The following is a 23162-nucleotide window of genomic DNA, read 5'->3' on the forward strand; positions in this document are numbered from 1 at the left end:
GAGCTACACGTTATATACACACAGAACATAAATCTCCTCACTGTATTTTCCACTGAATGCGTCCGATGAAGTGAGCTGTAGCTCACGAAAGCTTATGCTCAAATAAATTGGTTAGTCTCTAAGGTGCCACAAGTACTCCTTTTCTTTTTGCGAATACAGACTAACACGGCTGCTCCTCTGAAACCTAAGTGAATTAGGCGCCTAAGGCCCCTTCTCAAAAGTGACTTTAGTGTTTAGGAGTGTAAATCCAGTCAACTTTTGTGAGATTTAATCTCCTAAATGCCTAAATCAATTTTGAAAATGGGACATAGGAGCCTAAGACACTTAGGGCTAGATTCACTTAGGCATTGTAACTTTTAGGCCCTAGAAAAACACAGGAACAACACAGCAATTCTCAAAGCCTGAGTTAGGTGCATAGGCTCTCTATAGAATGCATGCAGAGAGATAGGCACCTTCGTCTGAAATTCATAAAAGGCAGCACTCTAGGCAGGGAGCCATCTAGGATAGCCAATGGGAGATACTGATGACATGGGTGTGTACTCAGCCCTGACCCTCTCATGGAGATATGTGCCTGAGTATAGACTGCAGGCGGGGCGCTGGAACAAGGACAGGGAGGAGCCATGGTCCCCCCACTTTTTACCAGCAGTAAGGACGAGCAATGGGTGGAGGGGTTTTGGGGGTGAAGAGGCGGTATGGGCCTCAGGGGAAAGGGATGGTGTGAGGGGTGGGGTCACGGTTCAGGTGCCGATGGCCTCCCCTCCATTAGGAAGCTTCCGCTGCCCCTGGCTGCAGGGAGGCGCCTACCTGCTTGTGACCCACAGCTGGTAACCTACTTTTGTAGTTAGGTGCCTAAGGCATTTTTTGCCAGACTAAATTCTGCTCTCTTACATCAGAATAATCCCACTGATATTAACTATTGTGACAGAGTGCAGAATCTGCCCCAATACTCTTAGTTCTTTTAAAATCTAACTCCTGTTGTTTTCTAGTTTGAATTCTTTTAGATAACAGCTTTTATTATTACAATCCAGGCCATCTTCATGGCACATGGCCCGAGCTTTAAGGAAAAAACTGAAGTGGAACCTTTTGAAAACATAGAAATTTATAATCTAATGTGTGGTGAGTATAGACAACCAGTACTGCAGCTAGTAATGCACAAGCAGGTTTTCAGATGCTAATATGTTATGAGCTAAGACAAAGATTACAGAAACATTAGTGAATACATCCAGAAACTAATAACACTGTACCAAGTGCCTCGCCCCACCCACGGGCATCACATTGGATTTCAAGCTTATGTATATTGGCTCACACTTATCAAGAAATTAGCTGCAAAGTAGGGAAATTTTCCTGATTGGAGACAGAATCATGAAGTGGAAAAGTGCTCCTAACAAATATATGTGCTGCAAATATGCATGAGCTCATATGGGAGCTCCTTGTGGCCATCTTGGGGCAGGAATCTTGCAGAGAGTTGCAACTCTTCGTCAGAATTTTAGATAGGCCACTGTATCCCAAAGTTTGAGGTGGAATTTTCTGTAATTTTTTTAACGATCACATAAAATGAAGCATTTCAGTGTCCCTCCTCGTGTAATGTAATGGTCTCAAATAATGACACCTGTAACATGGTTAAAATAATCAGACCTCATGCCTACACCACCACTTAAAAGTGTAAAAACTACCCAGAAATGACCAGCCTGCAACACCTTAATGCTTAACTTTACATAAAACATAGCAGATATGTTATACTGTGGAAACTATTAGACCCTCCATATTTAACAAATTGCAAACTCAACTGCCTGACTTATAAGCAATTGGTTAATTAACCAGGTTCTTCATTGTTTGTTGCAGTGCTGGATTATATTTTAAATATTTATTTCAGTTTTGTTTTTGTTGAATCCCGATTAACTCAACCGTTTATTATTCAGCGTTTCAATTATCCATGTGTGCATTTGTGGGTGCCCAAGCGGTTCAGGTAATTGAAATTCTGCTGTCATATTTAGAAGGAATGCATAAAGGAGTAGCTGTCAGGCAAATGAAACTCCTGGTATTTTCTTCTGTAGGGCATCAGGATGTTTTTGCAAAAATTTCAAATGTTTTGTAACCTGTTTAATCAGATCTGCTGCGTATTAAACCTGCACCAAACAATGGAACTCATGGCAGTTTAAATCATCTTTTGAAGACACCTTTCTATAACCCATCGCATTCAAAAGAAGAGTCACCTCCATCTTCATGCCCCTTTACCACATCAACTCCTCTGGATGGGTTAGGATGCACATGTGCCGCATTAGTAAGTAATGGGTCCAGAGTTTTGTTTTTAATCAATCAGAACATGAATTCTTCCTGAACAATCTTTTAATATTATATTTTACAGGCATTGGATTTGGAAGCAATAAATCAAAGATTAAATCTCACCTCAGAAGGAAGTAAGTTGTTGGAAATAAAAGGAGCAGGGGTGATGTAAAATCTATGCCCTTGTGTTTTTTTTTTTATTTTATATTATTGCTTTCAGTGGGACTATTTGCAGAGTAAAGTGCAACTGAAGGTAAGCAAGGATGACCAAATCTAGCCCATAATTAGTAATTTCCCCCTTTCCCTTTCCTGTCTATGGAGAAGAGGTTGGCTGAGAATCTTTTACAGCAACAATTCTCCCTGGGGTCCTGATCCAAATCCCATTAAAGTCAATGGAAAGACACCTATTGTCTTCTGTGGGCTTTGGATCAGGCCCAAGGTACTTTAGGAAAACAGGAGATAAAACTACTATTCCCAGCCTTTCAGCCATCTCTTGCCCTTCATCTGTTCACATAATTTTGGGGAGCATAACTGGATTCTTTTGGTGGATGTTCTTGGCACTTGGTTTATATAACAAACTTCATAGTCAGCTAGGGCCTGATTCTTAGTTCACTGACACACTGACGTCCACAGAGCTGTATCAGTGTAAACTTAGCATAAATTAGAGGAAAATCAAGCCCTGGATTTTTGTGATATTTTCTCTGTCATATTTGAGTAACTTACGTATTTTAAACATATCGTGAAAAATATTGTTGCACAATTTCAAATATCCAGAAGTACAGATCCTTAAACATCTTTATACTTTATTAGATTGTACATATTTTAGTCAATTAAAACATCATTGCATTTGATGTATATTTTTGCTCATCCCATATGCCTTTCTGTCAAGAAAAATCTTTTCATAAGCACAAAATTCAGTAACTATTGTTTACATTCTAGTAAAGAAGGCGGAGACCTATAATTTGCCCTATGGCAGACCTAGAGTTCTACAGAAGCAAAACACCTATTGCCTTCTTCACCATCATCAGTATGTGAGTGGATACAGTCACAACATCTGGATGCCACTGTGGAGTGCATACACTGTCAATAAAACTGTAGGTTATCAAATATACTTACCATTCATAATGGAATGACCCACTGTTCTGAAAATGCAGAGCATTCGTTAGGAAAATTGGTTATGAACCAGGGGACATTATATGACTCTTCCGGATTATTTCTTTCTTGCAATGTAATCTTTTTTCTTTTGAGAACAGAACAGGTTGAGTTTACTTGGAGTCTGGTAATGGAAAGGTGGAATTTTATTTTACTCCCCCAAAGCAATATAGTTCCAGGTTAGTGTTTGGTTCCAAATGGTGGCAGGGGGTTTAAGCAACATATTTGTAATGCTTTTTAAACACACCTGAATTGTCCAAATCTAGCGTATCTTGAAAAACAACCTGTATAATAACCAAAACTAATTGTACCTTGAATAACTTAAAAATTATTTTAAAATGTGGAAATGGCCACTTGATAGGGGCACAAAAGATACAAAGATTGAAGCACAACAGTTAAGTTGGTTCAACTAAACCTGTTTGTATAAAATGGGAAATAGGATAGGAAAGCAGAGGCACAGAACCTGCCTTACAGTCTGTGAGGACATTTACAGACCCAACACAGAGACTAATGGTGTGTCTATACGGTAATTAAAAACCTGCAGCTGGCCCATGCCAGCTGACTCGAGCTAAGGAGCTCTTAATTACAGTGTAGACATGCGGGCTTGGGCTGCATCTCTCATGCTGTCATCTCACAGGGTCCTAGAGTCCAGCCTGCAGCCCAAGCCCGAATGTCTTCACTGCAATTCAACAGCCTCTTAGCCCGAGCCCTGTGAGCCTGAGTCAGCTGGCATGAGCCAGCCATGGGTGTCGAAATTGCAGGGAATGAAGAAGCAGTACTGGGAAAAGCGGGCCCTTCCCTGCCCCTCCGCAGCTGTGAAGCATACTCCAAATGGAGGATCTGCTCAAAAGGGGACTCTGTCACTCTGGGATGGGGGTGGGTGGGTGGGGATGAGAATGAAGGAGAAGTAGTTGGTTTGCAGCTTTTGGAGGCAAAGCAACCCACAAGAAGGGGTCTGGACTGTGGCCAAGACCCAACTGGGACCCTTTTCCCCCTTTTTTTTCTCCCTGTGGAGGGAAAATAACTGGGCTCTAGGAAGAGAGTCGAGGAATGCTTATCTGACTAACTGAACTGCTGACACTGATTGGGAACTCCATGTTGAGGGGGCGCCCATGCATCAAATTGAATAGAGAACGGGGTAGCTCAAGGGAAGCTGGTCACTTGTATCAGGAAGAGGTGACCAGGACTATACTTGGGCCAGGTCCTGGGTCCCCCTGCGTCCTCTCCTCCCCCCATGCCAGGACTTTGCGGGATGGCGGGACTGTTGAGCCATGGCCTGCCCACTAGGCCTGCTGGCCATTGAGTAAAAACTACTACACAGTCCCACAGGGCAAAGGAGGGGAATAGAATAAGAACAATGAGAGAAAATAATAATAAATGAGAAAATAAACACAACTAAAACCAAAAGATGAGTGCTCTCTCTTGGTCATTCAGTGGCAGTCATGCACATGGGCTGCAGTTTGTCTATCAGTCAGAAAAAAGTCAAACTACGATTTCCAAGAATGAGTCCTTGCAAGTTTTCTTATGCTTATTTTTGGCTTTCTCTACCAAGAAAGCTTTCCAAAAATATACAAACTTACTGAATAGTTTCTACTAATGCAGTTTCTGTTGCAAATATATTCCGTGTATTTACAATTCCTTAGCAGTGTGATTGATATATATGCATGGTAAGTGCAGTGACCCGGCCGCAGCCTGCTCCGCTCCCTTTTAAGCATGCCAAAAGCCTCATTACTTCTACCAATAGATGAATGCTAGGTGGCTGTAGTAACTGTATCTGCTTGTATGCTTTGGGCACCATACCATGGAGATGCCAAGGTCCATGGAAATAGTTTTCCTCTAAATGAGCAGTACATCCTGCGGTTACCTATAAGCTGGAGAAACAATGCTGTGTGGTTAGCAGTGCCTTTAGGCGGATGTGTTTCTGACTGCTAGACAGATACAGAGAGACTCAAGCAGGACAACAAAATGAAGCAGGCTGAGTCTTTGCTGACTGTCACCTGGGGTTTCCCTCAGGTGGCTGGTTAATCAGGATCAGTGCAAAGGGGCCAGTGCAGGGCCAAAAATCTGGCTCAAAAAGTTCTTATATGTAATTTTCTTTGTGTGTGGTTAGCAGTGTTATGAATGAACAATTCTTTCTGACTGGATATTAATAAGCTGTCACAAATATTTATATTATCATAATTACAGACAGTATACCAGTAACAGCAGCTGGATTTTCTGTTACCTGTGACTCTGATTCAGAGGAAAATCTGATTTAAACTATTGGTGCTTGGAATGCATTTCTGAGGTAACATACTCATCTCCTCGAGAGGAAGGAATTGGTTGCATCAAGCCACCCACCTCTCCCACCCAATCAGGATGTAACAGGCTGGAACACTAATTCTGTTGTGTAGAATTCAAAGCTACCATACCCTTTATAATATTTTGTTGGTTGTAAGTTGAATTTGCACTCTGGAACACTATAATTTTATTTGCCTTTCTGAGTTTGCTGTAGTTCCTCTGGATATGACTCTAGAGTGTGTTTGTAGATAAAGAAAATTACATGCAAGGGTTTTTTGTTTAGTATAAAAATATTGTAAATTAGATTAGCTTTTGAATCTTATCCTTAAAGAATAAAATCTTTACTGCACTGTGATGAAAACAGAATTGAGACTTGTTTGGTATTTTATGATTTATGGAAAAAAAGACCTTGGTGCTTTGGGTTTATGGGATCTTTGTTTTTTGTGGTTTAAGTATTTTTTCTGCTGGTATTACCCCAAAAATCCCCTCCTGGAAGTGGCTGAAAATTGACATGACAGACCACAACAGCTGCGGAATACTATATTTAGTTCCTCATGTGATGAAAATAAATTATGCATCTGGAAACATTAATTACTGGGTTGTTTAAAAAAATCTTATTCTTGTAACATGAACTGGAGAATGGATTCCGTAATTTTATCTATGGAGTAGTTTTCTAAAGTCATTGTAACTGTTTTTTTCTTCACAGGTCACCATGGTTCACCATGTGACCTGAGATAGAGGAAATGAGAGAGGATACAGCTATAGATCCAGTGACGAAAGTCTTCTGAGTCTAACCTGTTGTAACAGATTGTCTGTCTGTGTAGCTTATGAAGAAAGAAAAGGATTACTTGTGGCACCTTAGAGACTAACCAATTTATTTGAGCATAAGCTTTCGTGAGCTACAGCTCACTTCATCGGATGCGTACTGTGGAAAGTACAGTGAACGAGCCTCTGATAGTGTGGCTGATGTTATTAGGCCCTGTGATGGTGTCCCCTGAATAGATATGTGGGCACAGTTGGCAACGGGCTTTGTTGCAAGGATAGGTTCCTGGGTTAGCGGTTCTCTTGTGTGGTATGTGGTTGCTGGTGAGTATTCGCTTCAGGTTGGGGGGCTGTCAGCCACACTATCAGAGGCTCGTTCACCTGCACATCTACCAATGTGATATATGCCATCATGTGCCAGCAATGCCCCTCTGCCATGTACATTGGTCAAACTGGACAGTCTCTACGTAAAAGAATAAATGGACACAAATCAGATGTCAAGAATTATAACATTCCTAAACGAGTCGGAGAACACTTCAATCTCTCTGGTCACGCGATTACAGACATGAAGGTTGCGATGTTACAACAGAAAAACTTCCAATCCAGACTCCAGCGAGAGACTGCTGAATTGGAATTCATTTGCAAATTGGATACAATTAACTTAGGCTTGAATAGAGACTGGGAGTGGCTAAGTCATTATGCAAGGTAACCTATTTCCCCTTGTTTTTTTCCTACCCTCCTCCCCCTTCCTCAGACGTTCTTGTTAAACCCTGGATTTCTGCTGGAAATGGCCCACCTTGATTATCATACACATTGTAAGGAGAGTGATCACTTTAGATAAGCTATTACCAACAGGAGAGTGTTTTGGGGGGGGGGGGGAGAAAACCTGGATTTGTGCTGGAAATGGCCCACCTTGATTATTATACACATTGTAAGGAGAGTGATCACTTTACATAAGCTATTACCAGCAGGAGAGTGGGGTGGGGGGAGAGAAAACCTTTTGTAGTGATAATCACCCATTTTTTCATGGTCTGTGTGTATAAAAACGTCTTCTGTACTTTCCACAGTATGCATCCGATGAAGTGAGCTGTAGCTCACGAAAGCTTATGCTCAAATAAATTGGTTAGTCTCTAAGGTGCCACAAGTACTCCTTTTCTTTTTGCAAATACAGACTAACACAGCTGTTACTCTGAAACTTATGAAGAAAGAGATTTCTTAAAGAGGCTATCATGAGAGCATTGCTTAAGGGACCACTTCTTAATACGTACATTCTGCCTAACTATTGACCAATAGCAAATCTCCCATTTTTTTGGGACAGGGAAGTCATTAAGTAGGTTGTGGCTCAGCAACTCTGATAGTTTCTGAAGCCTTCCAGTTTCTTTGGCCATAGTCACTAGGGTGTGGGACAGACACTGCATTGATTGGATTAGCTGGGACTCTCCTTCGAGCAAAGGGTGAGGATAAATGTATCACTGATGCTTATTATAAACTTGTCAACAGCTTTTGATACTGCTGATCATGAGGTTTTGTTGATTTGGTTGTGGAACCTAGCAAGAGTGTTACAGAGCTGAGTGGTTCCTCTCTTATCTTTCTGAGAGAACACAGAGGTTATTTGTGGGTACTTATTTCTCCAACTTGAGAGTTCTTTCTTGTGAGGTACAATAGGGATCTATATTAGAACTCTTCCTGCTCAACATGTAGATGAAGTGACTGGGAGAGTTAGTGAAGATATATGGTCTGTGATATATTCAATATTCAGATGACAACTTGCTCTGCATCTCTATTCTTTTGATTTGGCTGGAGCAGTAGAATAAATAACCCACTGTCTATATAAATTTGAGGCTTGGATGAGAATTGCTGTGTATCTGGAGAGGAGTGAAATAATGTTGGCGGCTTAGGACAAGATGCCAGAACAGTTGGTGGGATTTATATTGGTTCCTCTGATTGGGGGATTTTGAATGCCATTTGTAGCCCAGATGCATGACTTAGATGTGGTATTAGATCTTGGGCTGTTCCTGGATGCTCAGGGAGCAGCCATAGTTATGAGCACACTCTCATCTGTGCGTGGTGAGAAAAAATGACACTTTCTCTCTAAGATGGCCCTTGCCCCATTTATTCGTGTGTTTGTCAACTTGTGATTAGATTCCTGTAATAAGCTTCTGTCAAGGTTTCTTCCCCACTCTGAACTCTAGGGTACAGATGAGGGGACCTGCATGAAAAACCCTCTAAGCTTATTTTTACCAGATTAGGTTAAAACTTCCCCAAGGTACGGACTATTTTACCTTTTGCCCTTGGACTTTATTGCTGCCGCCACCACCAAGCGTCTAACAGATATACAACAGGGAAAGAGCCCACTTGGAAACGTCTTTCCCCCCAAAATCCTCCACAAACCCTACACCCCCTTTCCTGGGGAAGGCTTGATAAAAATCCTCACCAATTTGCATAGGTGAACACAGATCCAAACCCTTGGATCTTAAGAACAATGAAAAAGCAATCAGATTCTTAAAAGAAAAATTTTAATTGAAGAAAAAGTAAAAGAATCACCTCTGTAAAATCAGGATGGTAAATACCTTACAGAGTAATCAGATTCAAAACATAGAGAATCCCTCTAGGCAAAGCCTTAAGTTACAAAAAGACACAAAAACAGGAATATACATTCCATTCAACACAACTTATTTTATCAGCCATTTAAACAAAACAGAATCTAATGCATATCTAACTAGATTGCTTATTAGCCCTTTGCAGGAGATCTGACCTGCATTCCTGCTCTGTCCCCAGCAAAAGCATCACACAGACAGACCCTTTGTTTTTTTCCTCCCCCCAGCTTTTGAAAGTATCTTGTCTCCTCATTGGTCATTTTGGTCAGGTGCCAGCGAGGTTATCCTAGCTTCTTAACCCTTTACAGGTGAAAGGGTTTTTCCTCTGGCCAGGAGGGATTTAAAGGTGTCTTACCCTTCCCTTTATATTTATGACAGCTCCACATAGGGCTACGTTTAGACACCATCCAGAAAAAGAAGCTATTAATAATGTTGATATTAATCAGTTGATATTGATAATATTTATATTGATCAGTATTGATAAATGCAAAATAATACACATTGGAAAACGTAATTGCAACCATGCATATAAAATGATGGGGCCTAAATTAGCCCCTCTCTCAAGAAAGAGATCTAGGAGTCATTGTGAATAGTTCTCTGTAAACATCCACTCAATGTGCAGCAGCAGTCAAAAAGGTTAACAGAATGTTGGGAATCATTACAAAAGGTATAGATAATAAGACAGAAAATATCATATTGCCTCTATTTAAATCCATGGTACACCCACATCTTGAATAGTGTGTGCAGGATCTGGTTGCCCCGTCTCAAAAACGATATATTGGAATTAGAAAAGGTACAGAAAAAGGCAACAAAAATTATTAGGGGTATGGAACGGCTTCCATTTGAGGAGAGATTAATAAGACTGGGACTTTTCATCTTGGAAAAAAGATGACTAAGGGGGAATAAGATAGAGGTCTATAAAATTTTGACTGGTGTGGAGAAAGTGAATAAGGAAGTGTTATTTACTCCTTCTCCTAACACAAGAACTAGAGGTCACCAAATGAAATTAATAGGCAGCAGGTTTAAAACAAACAAAAGGAACTATTTCTTCACAGTCAACCTGTGGAACTCTTTGCCAGAGGATGTTGTGACGGCCAAGACTATAACAGGGTTCAAAAAAGAATTAGATAAGTTCATGGGTGATAGGTCCATCAAGGGCTATTAGTCAGGATGGGAATGTGCGACAGGGGATAGATCACTTGATGATTACCTGTTCTGTTCATTCCCTCTGAAGCACCTGGCATTGGCCACCTTCAGAAGACAGGATACTGGGCTAGATGGACCATTGGTCTGACCCAGTATTGCCATTCTGATGTTCTTATAAATGCTTCCACCTGCTTGTTAAGTGGAGTTTCACACTGGAAACAATTCCACCTTTACACCAGGCTCTGCACTTCTCTAATAAGTTTCCAGATGTAATTGGATGTTAACCTATCAAGCCTTAAATAGTTTTGGGCCTGATTTCCTGAGAGATCATTTCTCTCCTCATGATGTACTACCCCAGTTAGTGGACATGCTTCAGCTGGAGTTCCTTGCAAGATGCAGGAGAGCACTGCTGGGGTGGGTGGGGAGGAAAGGTGTTGTCCATGGATGTTCTTGACTTTGGATCACAGTTTCCCCTTGAGTATGCCAGAGCCTCAATTTGTTAACTTTCTATACGTGCTGCAAATTCCATATTTCCCTCCAGGTTTTTGGAGAAGGTGGAGGTGGAGGGCTATAGTGATTTAGGTTAGAATCCTCATTGTGTCCCTGATGCTGCAATCAGATCTACTAACGTTCAGGTTTGCACCCATGTGGATCCCTGTTGACTTCAGCAGGACACCCTCTGGGGCTAGAGGTTGAAATTAATGGATCTCAGTGCAGGATTGTGGCTTATATTTCCTGATGGATAGCTATTTATCCTTTACATTATATTTCTTCAATGTAATGCGCACCTAGAACATAGGATGGGCACCTACAGAGATTTTCATACAAAGTGGAAAAAAGAGGCACAAGCACGATTTTCCCCACTGCAGTTCACCTTTAACATGTCCTCTTCCTATCTGATAAAGGTTTATAAAGCTTAGGCTGCTTCCTAGATCATTAAAACAAAAACCACATCAAAAAACCTCAACATGTCGTGTTAAGAATAAAACAGAAGAAAGCTCATAAGTTGTGAATGATGGATCTAATTAATTATAGCCTCATATCAGATAAAATACCTTTCTTAACAAAACGGAGAAGAAATTAAATGGAAGTAAGAGCTGCTGCTGAAAATAAAATACAGTTGTGCAGATAAAATACAATTCTGGTGTTGTCGTGGGTGCAATCCTAGCAGTTGTAAATACCGAAATTACAGTTGAAATGTTGTGGGTCAGCTCTTCAGCTGGTGTGAATTAACATTGCTTCAATGAAGTGGAAGGAGTTGTACTGATTTATAGCTGCTGAGAATCTAGTCCATACAGTTTCTTGGTGTCATTGCTTAGCCCATCTGGATATGGCTAAAATAACATCAGCCAGTATGTGATTCTCACATGTTAACTGCTCTGCAGTAGGAAGTGAATTTATTTTTAGAGAGCTGAATGGGCCAAACATGTCACCTTTTTGGGCTAAAATACTACCTTAGCCTTGCTACTACCATTTTACACCATGCTAAGGGTTTTCCCTAATTGGATTACTGAAAAACAGAAGGACCAAGGAAAAACACTACAGAAAACATAATTTTCCATTACTTGTATTGAGCTGATTCATTATGAAAATAGGAAAAGATTCAATGAAAACCATTCTAGGAAGTCACAAACCATACAGGGTATAAGGTTAGCCACAACTGTGGGTGTAACACTATTTCCCCCCTTTTTCTTTTTAGCAGGCAGACGCATCTTCACTTCCTTCCACTATTCCAGACTGTCTGCGGGCTGATGTTAGAATCCCGGCTATTCAAAGCCAAAACTGCTCTGACTACCAGCTAGACCTGAACATCACCCACGGGTTCCTGTATCCTCCCAGTCAGTAGGATTCTTTTTATAGCTAGTGTTTAGAAAGTCTTAATCAGCTGGATGTGGGTTTGTGTTTAAAGCATATATAAACACCAAAGCAACCTGCCTGGGATAAGTGTGCTGTGCAAAAAAAATAAATAAATAAAGAGGTTTCCAGTGGCTGTGCATTAACCAAAAGCAGTAAAATTACTATTAGAAAGTCAATACATTTTGCAGCAGCCACCCACATATCCATGGTAATCCTGCCCAAATATTTTCAGTTCAGAAGATTTAGGTTTACTTTAAAAATGGAAGATATGCTGGCTGTGATGAAAGCTGACCAGAATGACATAAAGAGACCAGAGTGGAGTCAAGAATCTGGCCCATGCTGTGTCACTCCATGTAAATTTTGATTTTTTTTATGTTAGGTTTGATATATTGGAAGGGTTAGTTTTGCAACAGTCAAACAGTAGTTGTCAGCCCATAGCCCTTTTTTCCCATCACAAAGGTACCTCACAGTTTGGTACATGTGAGCAGCCTTGTCTTGGGGGACCTGCTTCCCAGTGGAAAAAATGTATATTCTAGAATAGTTCATTGAAATATAAATAGATCAAGTGAATGCATCTATTTTTTAAAATATATAGGTTGCTAAAAGCTGAATAGGCTTGAGGCAGTAAACAAAATCCTAGGGAACAGATGTGACATACTTTGTGCTAATGGTTCCTCCCTGACATTCCTCACAGATTACTTTTTTCTGAGAAATTTAAAGGAGGGAGACCTTTTATTGGGGTGTAAGGGATATTTTTGTTGTCTATCCCAGGGTAATATTTTCCAGTATAACAGAACAAGCCCCCAATCCTGTTCAAACAGCTGCGTGTTTGTATATATAATTATGTATTATTTATGTATGTATATTTATATAGTTCACTTATTAATGTGAGATTTTAATTACCTGCAATAATTTGCCTTCAGTCTGCAGGGATACGTAAACTGAACATTGAGAAACATCTTCCTATATATCAGTCATTAATGCATGTTTCGGTTTTTTTTACAGATTTCAATGCAACTGGTCCAGAACAATATGATGCCTTACTTACCAGCAATATTGTGCCCATGTATGAAGAATTCAAAAGTAGGTTCTCAAAACCTGAACCTCAAAAAATGCTGAACATTTTCCTGCAGTTTATTAAATGATAATTGACTAAAGAAAATTAAGAAAAAATTAAAAGATTTTAAAAATTCTTTTCTTAACTGATCATATTCAGTATATCCAGATCGAGTACAATTGCACTAAAAAGTGGGTTTTTTTAAAATAGGCACAGAAGATTTTAAAACACATCCACTGTATTCATTTCCTTTACTCTTTTCTCTGGACAATCCTACTTAAAACTGCCTCTTGCCAGTTGGAATATAGTCGTGTTTAAATTCCTTACTACTAGACTTTGGGGAGATTCTTTCCCCTCACTACTCTCTTTGAACCACTCAGGGTGGTGCTGAGGAGGTAGAGACTGGCTGCAAAGCTGTTGCTGGGGCTTCTCCTGGTATGGGGGAAGTCTTCAGTAGATACACAGATGGAGTGTCTGGCTCCTCTTTTATCTTCTCTTGACCCCATGCAGGAGGAGAAGTAGGCAGACTGGAATTAGTAACCAGCTCTGTGACACTGCCCCTGCTTCACCATGCAGAATCTCAGCGAACCAGAGAATCTGGACCTTTATTTGGAAAATGCATATCAGGCAGATGTGCTTGTGTACAACTACAATGAACCCTGTTATTCCCATCCATCTGTCCTTGCTTCTGGCTATTAGAAACCATGAGCTATGACTTGTCTACAGATGCATGTTTTGTCTAATAGTCCAGGGCTGGTTTTCTAAGACAAAGGAGAAATATAGAAAATACTACAGCAAGTAACAGAAAAAAGAGAGAAAATAAAAATGACTGGACTGCTTTTCACAGTTCATTCATATCCCATTTGCTCATAGCACATAAAGCAAAGAAACCCAGAACAGCAAAGTGACCTGAATCCCTAAGGGAAAATAAATAACTAGAGATAGAACACCCTGTCACAAGAAATATAAAACTCACTGGCCAGTTACTGCAGACTATAGATTACAGGTATATCAGTAACAGGTAAATAGAAAGAGTATATTTTTAGCCACACTGTCCATAACTGTGCACCTTTTATCACTAGTTTACATTGTAAAGATAAATGTTTAATTAAATTACATAAGTAAAATAAGTTAAATGGCCCACTAGTATTTGAAATGTGGTCAGTTGACTCAGACTAGTTCCTATGAGTAAATATCCACATCCCAAAAAACACCATCTCAGCGAGCACCAGTTGGCACCATTGTCGGTAGTCTCAGCAGAGAGGCCAAGAACTGCTAGGTATTGAAAATAAACTGTCCTCTCAGTTCAAGAGTTGTTCTTTAAAAATTCAGCTTGAGGCATATCGCTGGACTGTGTGGAGAAGCTTGCAATGGCATAGCCTTTACCACACCTCTTCCATAGGTGAACAGAGTACACTGATTGTGTCAGTACAATAGTTTCCCTCTAAATTTGCTTAAGTGAAATATTTAAAAAATATATAAAATATAGAAGAAGTGACAGTTTAGCCTGGACGAATGTGCTACATTTTCATTCTTTGCCTATGGCAAAAAGTGAAAAAATATTCACATGCTCATTAATGTAATAGAGGTAGAGCATTTTGGAACGGGTATTAATTATGTACGGGTATTAATTATGTTCAACTGTCATTTTAATGACAGAGATATGGAACTATTTCCATGATGTGCTGCTTCTAAAGTATGCTGCGGAGAGGAATGGACTGAATGTGATCAGCGGACCAGTGTTTGATTACAATTATGATGGCCATTTTGATGCTCTTCATGAAATTACACAGTAAGTACAAAAAGGTAACAGAGAAGGGTCACACTCTGGCTTATTTCAGATATATTTGCTGTTATGGTTTCCATATTCCAACCATATTTCATTCCATTCCAGCCATATTCGTTCAGGCTGAATGACTTCTGTTATAGGTTAAGAGAAACAAGAAAGATCAAAAGTAAAGTATCCATGAGAGGAGCACAGAGTATATCCTCTCATATAATGCTTACTCACAAAATGGCAAAATCCTTGGGAACTTAATATTGCAATACAGAGAAAATCGTCATAACAATTACATACCTAGAGACAGACACTATACACACATATCAGATAAACAGTGTGCTAACCACATGCTGTTGGCAGGTGCATGGGATATAAGATGGCAACCCTGATCTGGTTCCCATGGAAACGCAGGGGGAGCCCACTTTTTTGGGGGGCCTCTGCAACATTGGGACATAAAAATGGCCATACTGGGTCAGAACAATCACCCATCTAGCTCAGTATCCTGTCTCTGACAATGCCCAATGTGAGATGCTTCAGAGGGAATGAATAGAACAGGGCAATTCTGAGTGATCCATCCCATGTCATCCAGTCCCAGCTTCCAGCAATTGGATGTTTAGGGACATCCAGAGCATGGGGTTGTGTCCCTGACCTTCTTGGCTAATAGGTTGTAGAACTGATGTCATTGGAGATGCTGTATTCAAAGCTAGACTTAATACCACATCTAACAAGGATGTCTTGGGAATAGTGAAATCAGTTCTGTCATGATGCAGGAGGGTGGACTAGATGACAGGCTGGAGATTCCTCCTAACTAATATGCTGTAATACCCAGACAACCACATAACACTGTCTACAATTTTTCACAAACATGTTTCATTCTGCATGTTAAATCATGCTATGTATAAAGTGCCTGTCAGTGGGAAGTGAGGGTATACAGCACATCCAGGAGTCACTCAGCACCTCAAAGAATTAGGCCCTACTACATAGGGATGACTATCATTTTTAATTTTGGGGAAATTTTTAATTTGTGAATCCTAAACTGATTTAGCTTTCTACAACAGGTTACCAGGTGTCATTTTCTTCATGGCAGTTCAGGTTAGGCACTGTCAACCCACGCTGCCACACTAATTTTCTCTTTAATTTTTGCAAATTAAACTTCATTATATTCTAAATTGTTAACAGAATGAAATGCAAATATGGGGCTCAATCCTGCAAGGTGCAGTGCATTTTGGTTTTGATCCAGCAAAGGACTTCAGCACATGCTTAAGTTTAAGCATGTGAGTAGTCCGTTTGATTTCAGTGGGACAGTCACATGCTTAAAATGCTTTTAGAGCGTCTCACCTTGCTGGAGTAGTGCTTTATACAGATATTCAGTCAAACATATATATATATATGGCTGTTTTCAAGTTTTTTTAAAAAGGTTAAATTCTGCATTGAGTGTATATATACATACCATACAATCCCATTCACTTCAGTTCTTGTACAGTATATTATCTTTTATGCCAGGGGTGGGCAAACTACAGCCCAGGGGCTGCATCTGGCCCTTCAGACATTTTAATCCAGCCCTCGAGCTCCTGCCAGGGAGAGGGGCCCAGGGCTTGCCCCGCTTCAGCCGGGGAGCAGGGTTGGGGGCTTACCCTACTCCGTGCGTGCCATGCCTCCACGCGGCTCTCAGAAGCAACGGCATGTCCCCCCCCCCAGCTCCTATGCATGGGGGCAGCCAGGAGGCTGGGAACCACGGCCAATGGGAGCTGCAGGGGTGACGCCTGCGGACAGGGCAGCGCACAGAGCTTCCTGGCTGTGCTGCTGCATAGGAGCTGAAGGGAGGACATGCTGCTGCTTCCAGGAGTTGCTTGAGGTAAGTTCCGCCAGGAGCCTGCACCCATGACCCCCTCCCACACCCCAACCCCCTCCCCCAGCTCCGATCCCCCTCCCGCCCTCCAAACCCCTTGGTCCCAGCCCAGAGTACCCTCCTGCACCCCCAACCCCTCATCCCAGCCCCACCCCATGCCCACACCCCCAGCCAGAGCCTTCAGCCCCCCCACACCCAACTCTCTGCCTCAGCCCAGAGTCTCCTCCCTCACACTGAACTCCTCATTTCTGGCCCCACTCCACAGCCCGCACCCCCAGTCGGAGCCCTCACTCCCTCCCACACCTCAACCCCCAGTTTCATTAGCATTCATGGCCCGCCATACAATTTCCATACCCAGATGTGGCCCTCAGGCCAAAAAGTCTGTCCATCCCGTTTTATGCCCTTGATGATCAAACTTACCCCTTAATTAACGTTCTTTTATAGGCATATAAACAACACACAAATCCCTGTCCCGACCCACTACTTTGTGGTGCTGACCAGCTGTAAGAACCAATCCAATACGCCACTGAACTGTGTGGGCTCCTTGGATGTTTTGTCTTTTATCATTCCTCATCGACCTGACAACAGTGAAAGCTGTGCTGTAAGTATGGTTTTGTGCATGTCTCTGCACAGTGTGTGTGCATGAGCTGTGATTTCTACAGAATTGCTTCTGGGGGAAGTCTTTAGATTCCTGTGTATTTAACTCAGTCATTCTTGATTTAATCAAAAAACAGTCAAGAGTGAAGGATGGAACTAGTGGCAGCTTGTGAGGGGCTTGTTCATGTTGTCAAGTGAGTGGTAGCAGCTGTAAATTGCAAAGATTGTTGGGCGGGTGAGAAGCTGGGGCAGCAGGGTGTGGAGCAGGTGAGGCAGACAGAAGAGAGTGAGACAGCTAAGTAGAAAAGCAGCTAGCCAGCCATGCAGGAAGAAAGGAAGGATCCTGTGGGTCTGATGGACTCAGAGCAGCTATCATTCAGCAGTTGGCAGGGGGGAGTATGTAGCAGGGCTGGGAAGAGCTACAGATTAGAGGTGACTTAGATCAGCTCTCTCTCTATGTATAGGGTGGGATCACTGCAGCTTTCTGAAGAATAAAACTTGTTCTTTGACCATTTTAATGGTGTAATAGCATTAGCAGGCTTACTCCCTCCAGCATAGCTAAGGAAAATATTACTCCTTATTTGTCTTTGGCTGACATCAGATAGTGTACTTTTACATGAATGCTTCTTCTGAGATTTAAATTAATAACCAATAACCTTGATGTTTAGAGATACACTACCAATACATAGTAAATAGGAGATGATCATGGAAAAATAAGTTACCATCCTTTTATGAAAAAAACTCTATAGTAATAGTACAAACATTATAGTGTTTTGGACCATTACTCTTTATATTTTAGTTTTCTTTGATTTTTTTGAGGGGGGGCAGTACTTAATGTAGACAGTAGATAAGACTATACTGATTTGTAAGTGCAAGTGGAAATGTGATTCCACCATATTTTGTAGTTCAATGGCCATCGAAACGTCAAGAAACCATTTATCAGCAGCATTTTGCTTCTTTGTCACTTCTGTTTGCTTACAATCCTCTCCCAAAATACAGGTTATTCCTCAAAAGATGGATCTGGGGTACTGGAGTTATACTATACATTCTATTCTCACACTCCACTGTTCAGCCAAAATAATCAATTAAGTAGAGTGTAACTAATTGGAAACAGCAATATCTGTTCAGTAGAGTAAATTGATATCAGGAAGGAGAGAAAACATTCATTTGACCCTATTCAAACCAGACACCCAAATGCAAGACTACAGAGATTTCCAGGAAGAGAGTGGAAAGAGCTTTTTCAAGTGAAGGACCTTATGCCGTACAAGGCTATTCTGTTTTTTGGTAACATGTGAAGGAATAACCAGTGTTTGAACTTTGCTCGTTTTGCTTTGGCAGGATGGGAAACCGGCGTCCCAGTGGGTTGAAGAAAGAGTCTGGGCTCATGCAGCACATATTCGAGATGTGGAACTTGTAACTGGGCTTGACTTTTACCAGGACAGAGATCAGCCTCTCTCTGAAATTTTACAGCTGAAGACGTTTTTGCCAACATTTGAGACTATCATTAACTGAGCATGTGTCAGTAACTTGGACAAATAAATCTAAGTAAATCAATGTTTCTTTCAAAGAAAAAGCTACCACAGCTCTTCAGTTGATCAAGAAAACAAACGTTGTAATAAAAGAAACATAATTTTATTTACTTTTTCTCAAATTTTCAGTCTTTTGTCATTTATTTAGTATGGCATTGAAAGGGGTAGTTTTAATTTGTTGACTGCCAGGTAATTTTATTTTAAAAATTACTACAAATATTTAGTCTAGAGAAACAAGAGCTGGTAGGCCAGCTCCTACTAGTTGTTTTTTTTACTGCCAACTCTGGGATGTGGTTCTCACTATTTAGTCACAGTGGTTCTTTTACATACCTTACAGGACACCAGGATCAAGACCAAGCAAAATAATCATAGTTATTAACCAGGGCTATATTTTTTTATTAAAGGAAAAGAAATCATTAAACAAACAAACACAAATGATCAACTGTTTACCTCCATTACAGTTTCTTCTGTATGGTCTCTCCGGGGAGAGCTTTTAATGGAGATTACACCCTAGAGAGTGAACTGCCTCTCTGGGAGGGGGCACTTTTCTCTTAGTATACTTTGGTCTTAACTTACCATTTTCTCAAATTATTATGAAGTCATTTTAGTATCTTATTAGATACTTAAAACTGGTCATGTATTGGCAAAAGAATTTAAGGGAAGTGAAGCTTGTCTAATTATTGTTAATAATAATCTAAACTACTTACTTTGCCGAACTATAAACTATCTTAACTAGGTCCTATGAAACTGAAGGTTTTAAATTAGTTACTTAGAAGAAGCCATTTAAGGAGCTGTCTGAAAACAGGCCAATTGTAGATATTAAGAAACCTAACTCCACTTACATCCCAGTATTCCTCTGTTTAGCCCCTGTCTCCTCTCCAGGAATACATGGTCTAACCACCCGATGATTAACTGGAGAAGCTGATAGTTGTTTAAGGCTGTGTCTACACTGTGCACCTTCCAATGGCACAGCAGTGCCGCTACAGTTGTCAGGTAAGCAGTGTATCTGCTCTTTGTTGCTGGGAGGGCTCTCTCCCGGTGACAAAATAAAACCACCCCAAACGACGGGCAGGAACTTCGTCAATGGGACAGTGTCTCCTGCCGACAAAGCGCTGTCCACACTAGCACTTTTTGTCATTAAAACTTTTGTCATTTTTTTCACACCCCTTAGCTATGAAATTTTTAACTACAGAAGTGCAGTGTAGACATGGCCTAAGTTACAACAGCATTTCAATATTCCAACAAAATCATTAGAAGAGTTTTAAACCTAATTCCTTGGCATATGTTAGTTAACTTCTTCTCGCCAATCGATTTTCAAGCCTTTGCGGGAGGTTTTCCTTGGGTAGATTTCTTCTTAAGTCTTCTTTGTTTTTCTTATCTGTCTGTGGTGGCTGGCTTGTGGAGTGCTGTTTGAGCAGGGTAGCAGAGGGGTTTTGTACCCTTCAGTGTTTCTATACCCTTCTCCTTCCTATGTTAATGAATTATAGGGGGGAGAACGGGAACACCTCTTTCAGGTTTGATTACATTCAAAGTTGGTTGTTGTCATCCTTTCATTGGTTTCTTGCCTTCAGTGTTGGCTTAGGGCTTGTCTACACCGGAACTGTTTCAGCGGCACAGCTGCATCCCTGAGGGGTTCTCCTGTACGTGGAGGTAATCCACCTCCCCAAGAGGCAGTAGCTAGGTTGACAGAAGAATTTTTGTCTATACCCGGGGTTAGGTTGGCTTAACTACGTCTCTCAGGGATCTGGATTTTTCACACTCCTGAGTAACATAGCTGGGTCAACCTCACTTTTTAGTGCAGGCCCTGTCTTAAGTGACACTTTCAGGTCCTGCATATGCAGTCTGTTTTAACACATATGCAACCTTTCTTTACTTGCCTTTGTTCTTCTTGTGGCAGCAAAGCATCAGATAACTTTCAAAGCTAGCTTTAACTCTTCTTTTTTTATTATTCAGTCCATTCTCTGAGATACTGTTGCAATTTTATTAAAATTTGACAGGAAATGACATTCTGTTTTCAAAAAGGCCAAACACTCCTGATCTTCTTTTTAAGAATTTTTTAAAACTGTTTTGAGAACTAAAATTAAATAACTTTTAGAAAGTTGTTGTTTTTGGCTTAGTTTAAGTTGTTAATGCTAATTTTGGGGATGATGATTTTCTTGTCTTCCTGAATTAGGTGAGGACTTGCTTGTGAACTGTCAGTAACTAATTAATTCCCCATTACTATAAAGATTCTATACTTAAATGACTTCTTTCACAGCTTAGTTTAGCTAGGTCATTAGATTCCATGGTGGAACACAAAAACATTTTTACTGTTTACACAGCAAAGACATTAGGGACTTTGCATTTAGCTACATATTTACAAGTATGCATTTCACAGAGTTTTGTCATAACATTTAAGAAATACACAAAAGTTTTTCTCCAGTATAATAGTAGGTTTTCTTGCAAGAGGGTGGGTGTTGGTGGAGCCCACTTTGCCTAGATTTGTTGCACTGATAACATACCCTACATTCCTTTCATATTCATGTTTCTTTCTAAAAGATGAATGTTTACATGCTTGATTTACTTGTTCATAAAAGATAGAAATTTAGAAGGTTTCTATTTCTTTGATTCGCTTAACATTTTGTAACTTCTAGCTAAACATAAATATTGTTATATCTCCAATCATCCTATCTATGGCATTCTTGTAGCTAATCTTTGTATTCAGTAAAAGTGCAAACAAGTTTAGAACAACTTAATTTTTATTGTTATAATAATTGTATTCATTTTGCATCAATATTGAGGTTTCTCCCCCACATTAGCTTTGATTTGGTTTGTGCAAACTGGATAAGAACAATTCAAGATAAGTCAAATCCTCATTTCTGAGCCAGCCTTTTAATATACGCCAAATTTTATATTCCTGAGTCTCTTAAAAACTGCAAATCATAGAATCATAGAATATCAGGGTTGGAAGGGACCTCAGGAGGTCATCTAGTCCAACCCCCTGCTCAAAGCAGGACCGATCCCCAATTAAATCATCCCAGCCAGGGCTTTGTCAAGCCTGACCTTAAAAACTTCTAAGGAAGGAGATTCCACCATAATCTATGTTGTAGGTTTACAGCGTAAAATGGTTGTGCTAGAGAGACCTTGGCATTGCAAATCATATGAAAGACTATTTCTGTAATGAAGACCAAGGGAAAACCAGTTTGATAGACTGTTTTTCCACTTCTATATGTCAGCAAATCTGCCGTTTTCTAATACCATTCTGTGATACTCTGTTACCTGTATTTTCTTCTTCTATTAATTCAACTACACGGAGGCGGTGGGGGTGGGGGGTTGAGATCCCAGTTGCAATGTAGGTATAAATGGCAGGTAGATGACCAGCTGTCTGACTTGTAGGCACTATCAAGTAGTCAGTCATGATTATCAATATTGGAGCCTGTAATTGGCTCCAATATCCAATGGGGGGAGGGATAGCTCAGTGGTTTGAGCATTGGCCTGCTAAACCCAGGGTTGGGAGTTCAATCCTTGAGGGGGCCATTTAGGGATCTGGGGCAAAAATTGGGGATTGGTCCTGCTTCAAGCAGGGGGTTGGACTAGATGACCTCCTGAGGTCCCTTCCAACCCTAACCTTCTATGAATTGAGTCTCCAAGTTGCAATGTCTATTTTAAAACTGACTTTCAAGTACACACAGAACAGATAGGACCTTGTTTTAAGGCCTCTTCTGAGAGACCCATACTTACACATAAACAAGCTCAGTGGTATTTAATTTCTCCTTTTCCACAAGGATGAAGGTCTGAGTCAAACCTGATGGGATTTGAATGTGTGGTTAGACCACAAAGCTATCTTCTTTAACATATAATTATATTTCAATCTGCGACATTTGGGCACCCACATCTTCTGTTTCCTCACAAGAGAACACCACCACCACGCCACTCCTGGTGGCAGAACCATCTTTTTGAGCACACAAGTTCATGTTCAACATAGGGTAAATCTCACTCCTAATTTAGTCAATGGACATTCGTATTCTATGAAAATGATTTAGGCATGCAAGTTACTCATTCCAAATCATAAAATTAATTTCAAAAGTGAGAATAAATCTGTTTTTAAGTACAGTTATGCGCAAAGCATGGGCACTTTAAAAATCTCTATCTATATGTTCAGAACTGGCCAAACTATGTTTTTCAGAGGTTGTTCAGACTTTGACACATATGTTGTAGTATCTGTTATTCCTGAAAATCTCAGATTTTTTTAAAAAAAATTATCTAACACATGAATGTCTTTTAAAACACACAG

General features: G+C 40.5%; 1 protein-coding gene across 7 annotated transcripts in view; it reads left to right on the forward strand.

The window, feature by feature from the left end:
• The window catches only part of ENPP3 (ectonucleotide pyrophosphatase/phosphodiesterase 3), an 89909-nt gene extending 70898 nt beyond the window's left edge, over positions 1-19011 (forward strand). For 6 of the 7 annotated variants that reach the window (XM_075126749.1, XM_075126752.1, XM_048844542.2 and 3 more), the window contains exons 17-25: positions 1029-1116; positions 2109-2281; positions 2366-2417; positions 3223-3377; positions 11920-12058; positions 13083-13160; positions 14794-14926; positions 17208-17364; positions 18699-19011. In XM_075126749.1, the coding sequence (XP_074982850.1) occupies positions 1029-1116; positions 2109-2281; positions 2366-2417; positions 3223-3377; positions 11920-12058; positions 13083-13160; positions 14794-14926; positions 17208-17364; positions 18699-18872 (1149 nt within the window). In that variant the 3' untranslated portion in view covers positions 18873-19011. The remainder of the gene's footprint in view (positions 1-1028; positions 1117-2108; positions 2282-2365; positions 2418-3222; positions 3378-11919; positions 12059-13082; positions 13161-14793; positions 14927-17207; positions 17365-18698) is intronic. The other variant, XM_048844543.2, reaches the window with a different exon arrangement.
• The last annotated feature ends 4151 nt before the right edge of the window (positions 19012-23162 follow it).

This window comes from Caretta caretta, chromosome 3, assembly GCF_965140235.1.
Source record: "Caretta caretta isolate rCarCar2 chromosome 3, rCarCar1.hap1, whole genome shotgun sequence".
Classification (NCBI taxonomy): Eukaryota; Metazoa; Chordata; order Testudines; family Cheloniidae; genus Caretta; species Caretta caretta.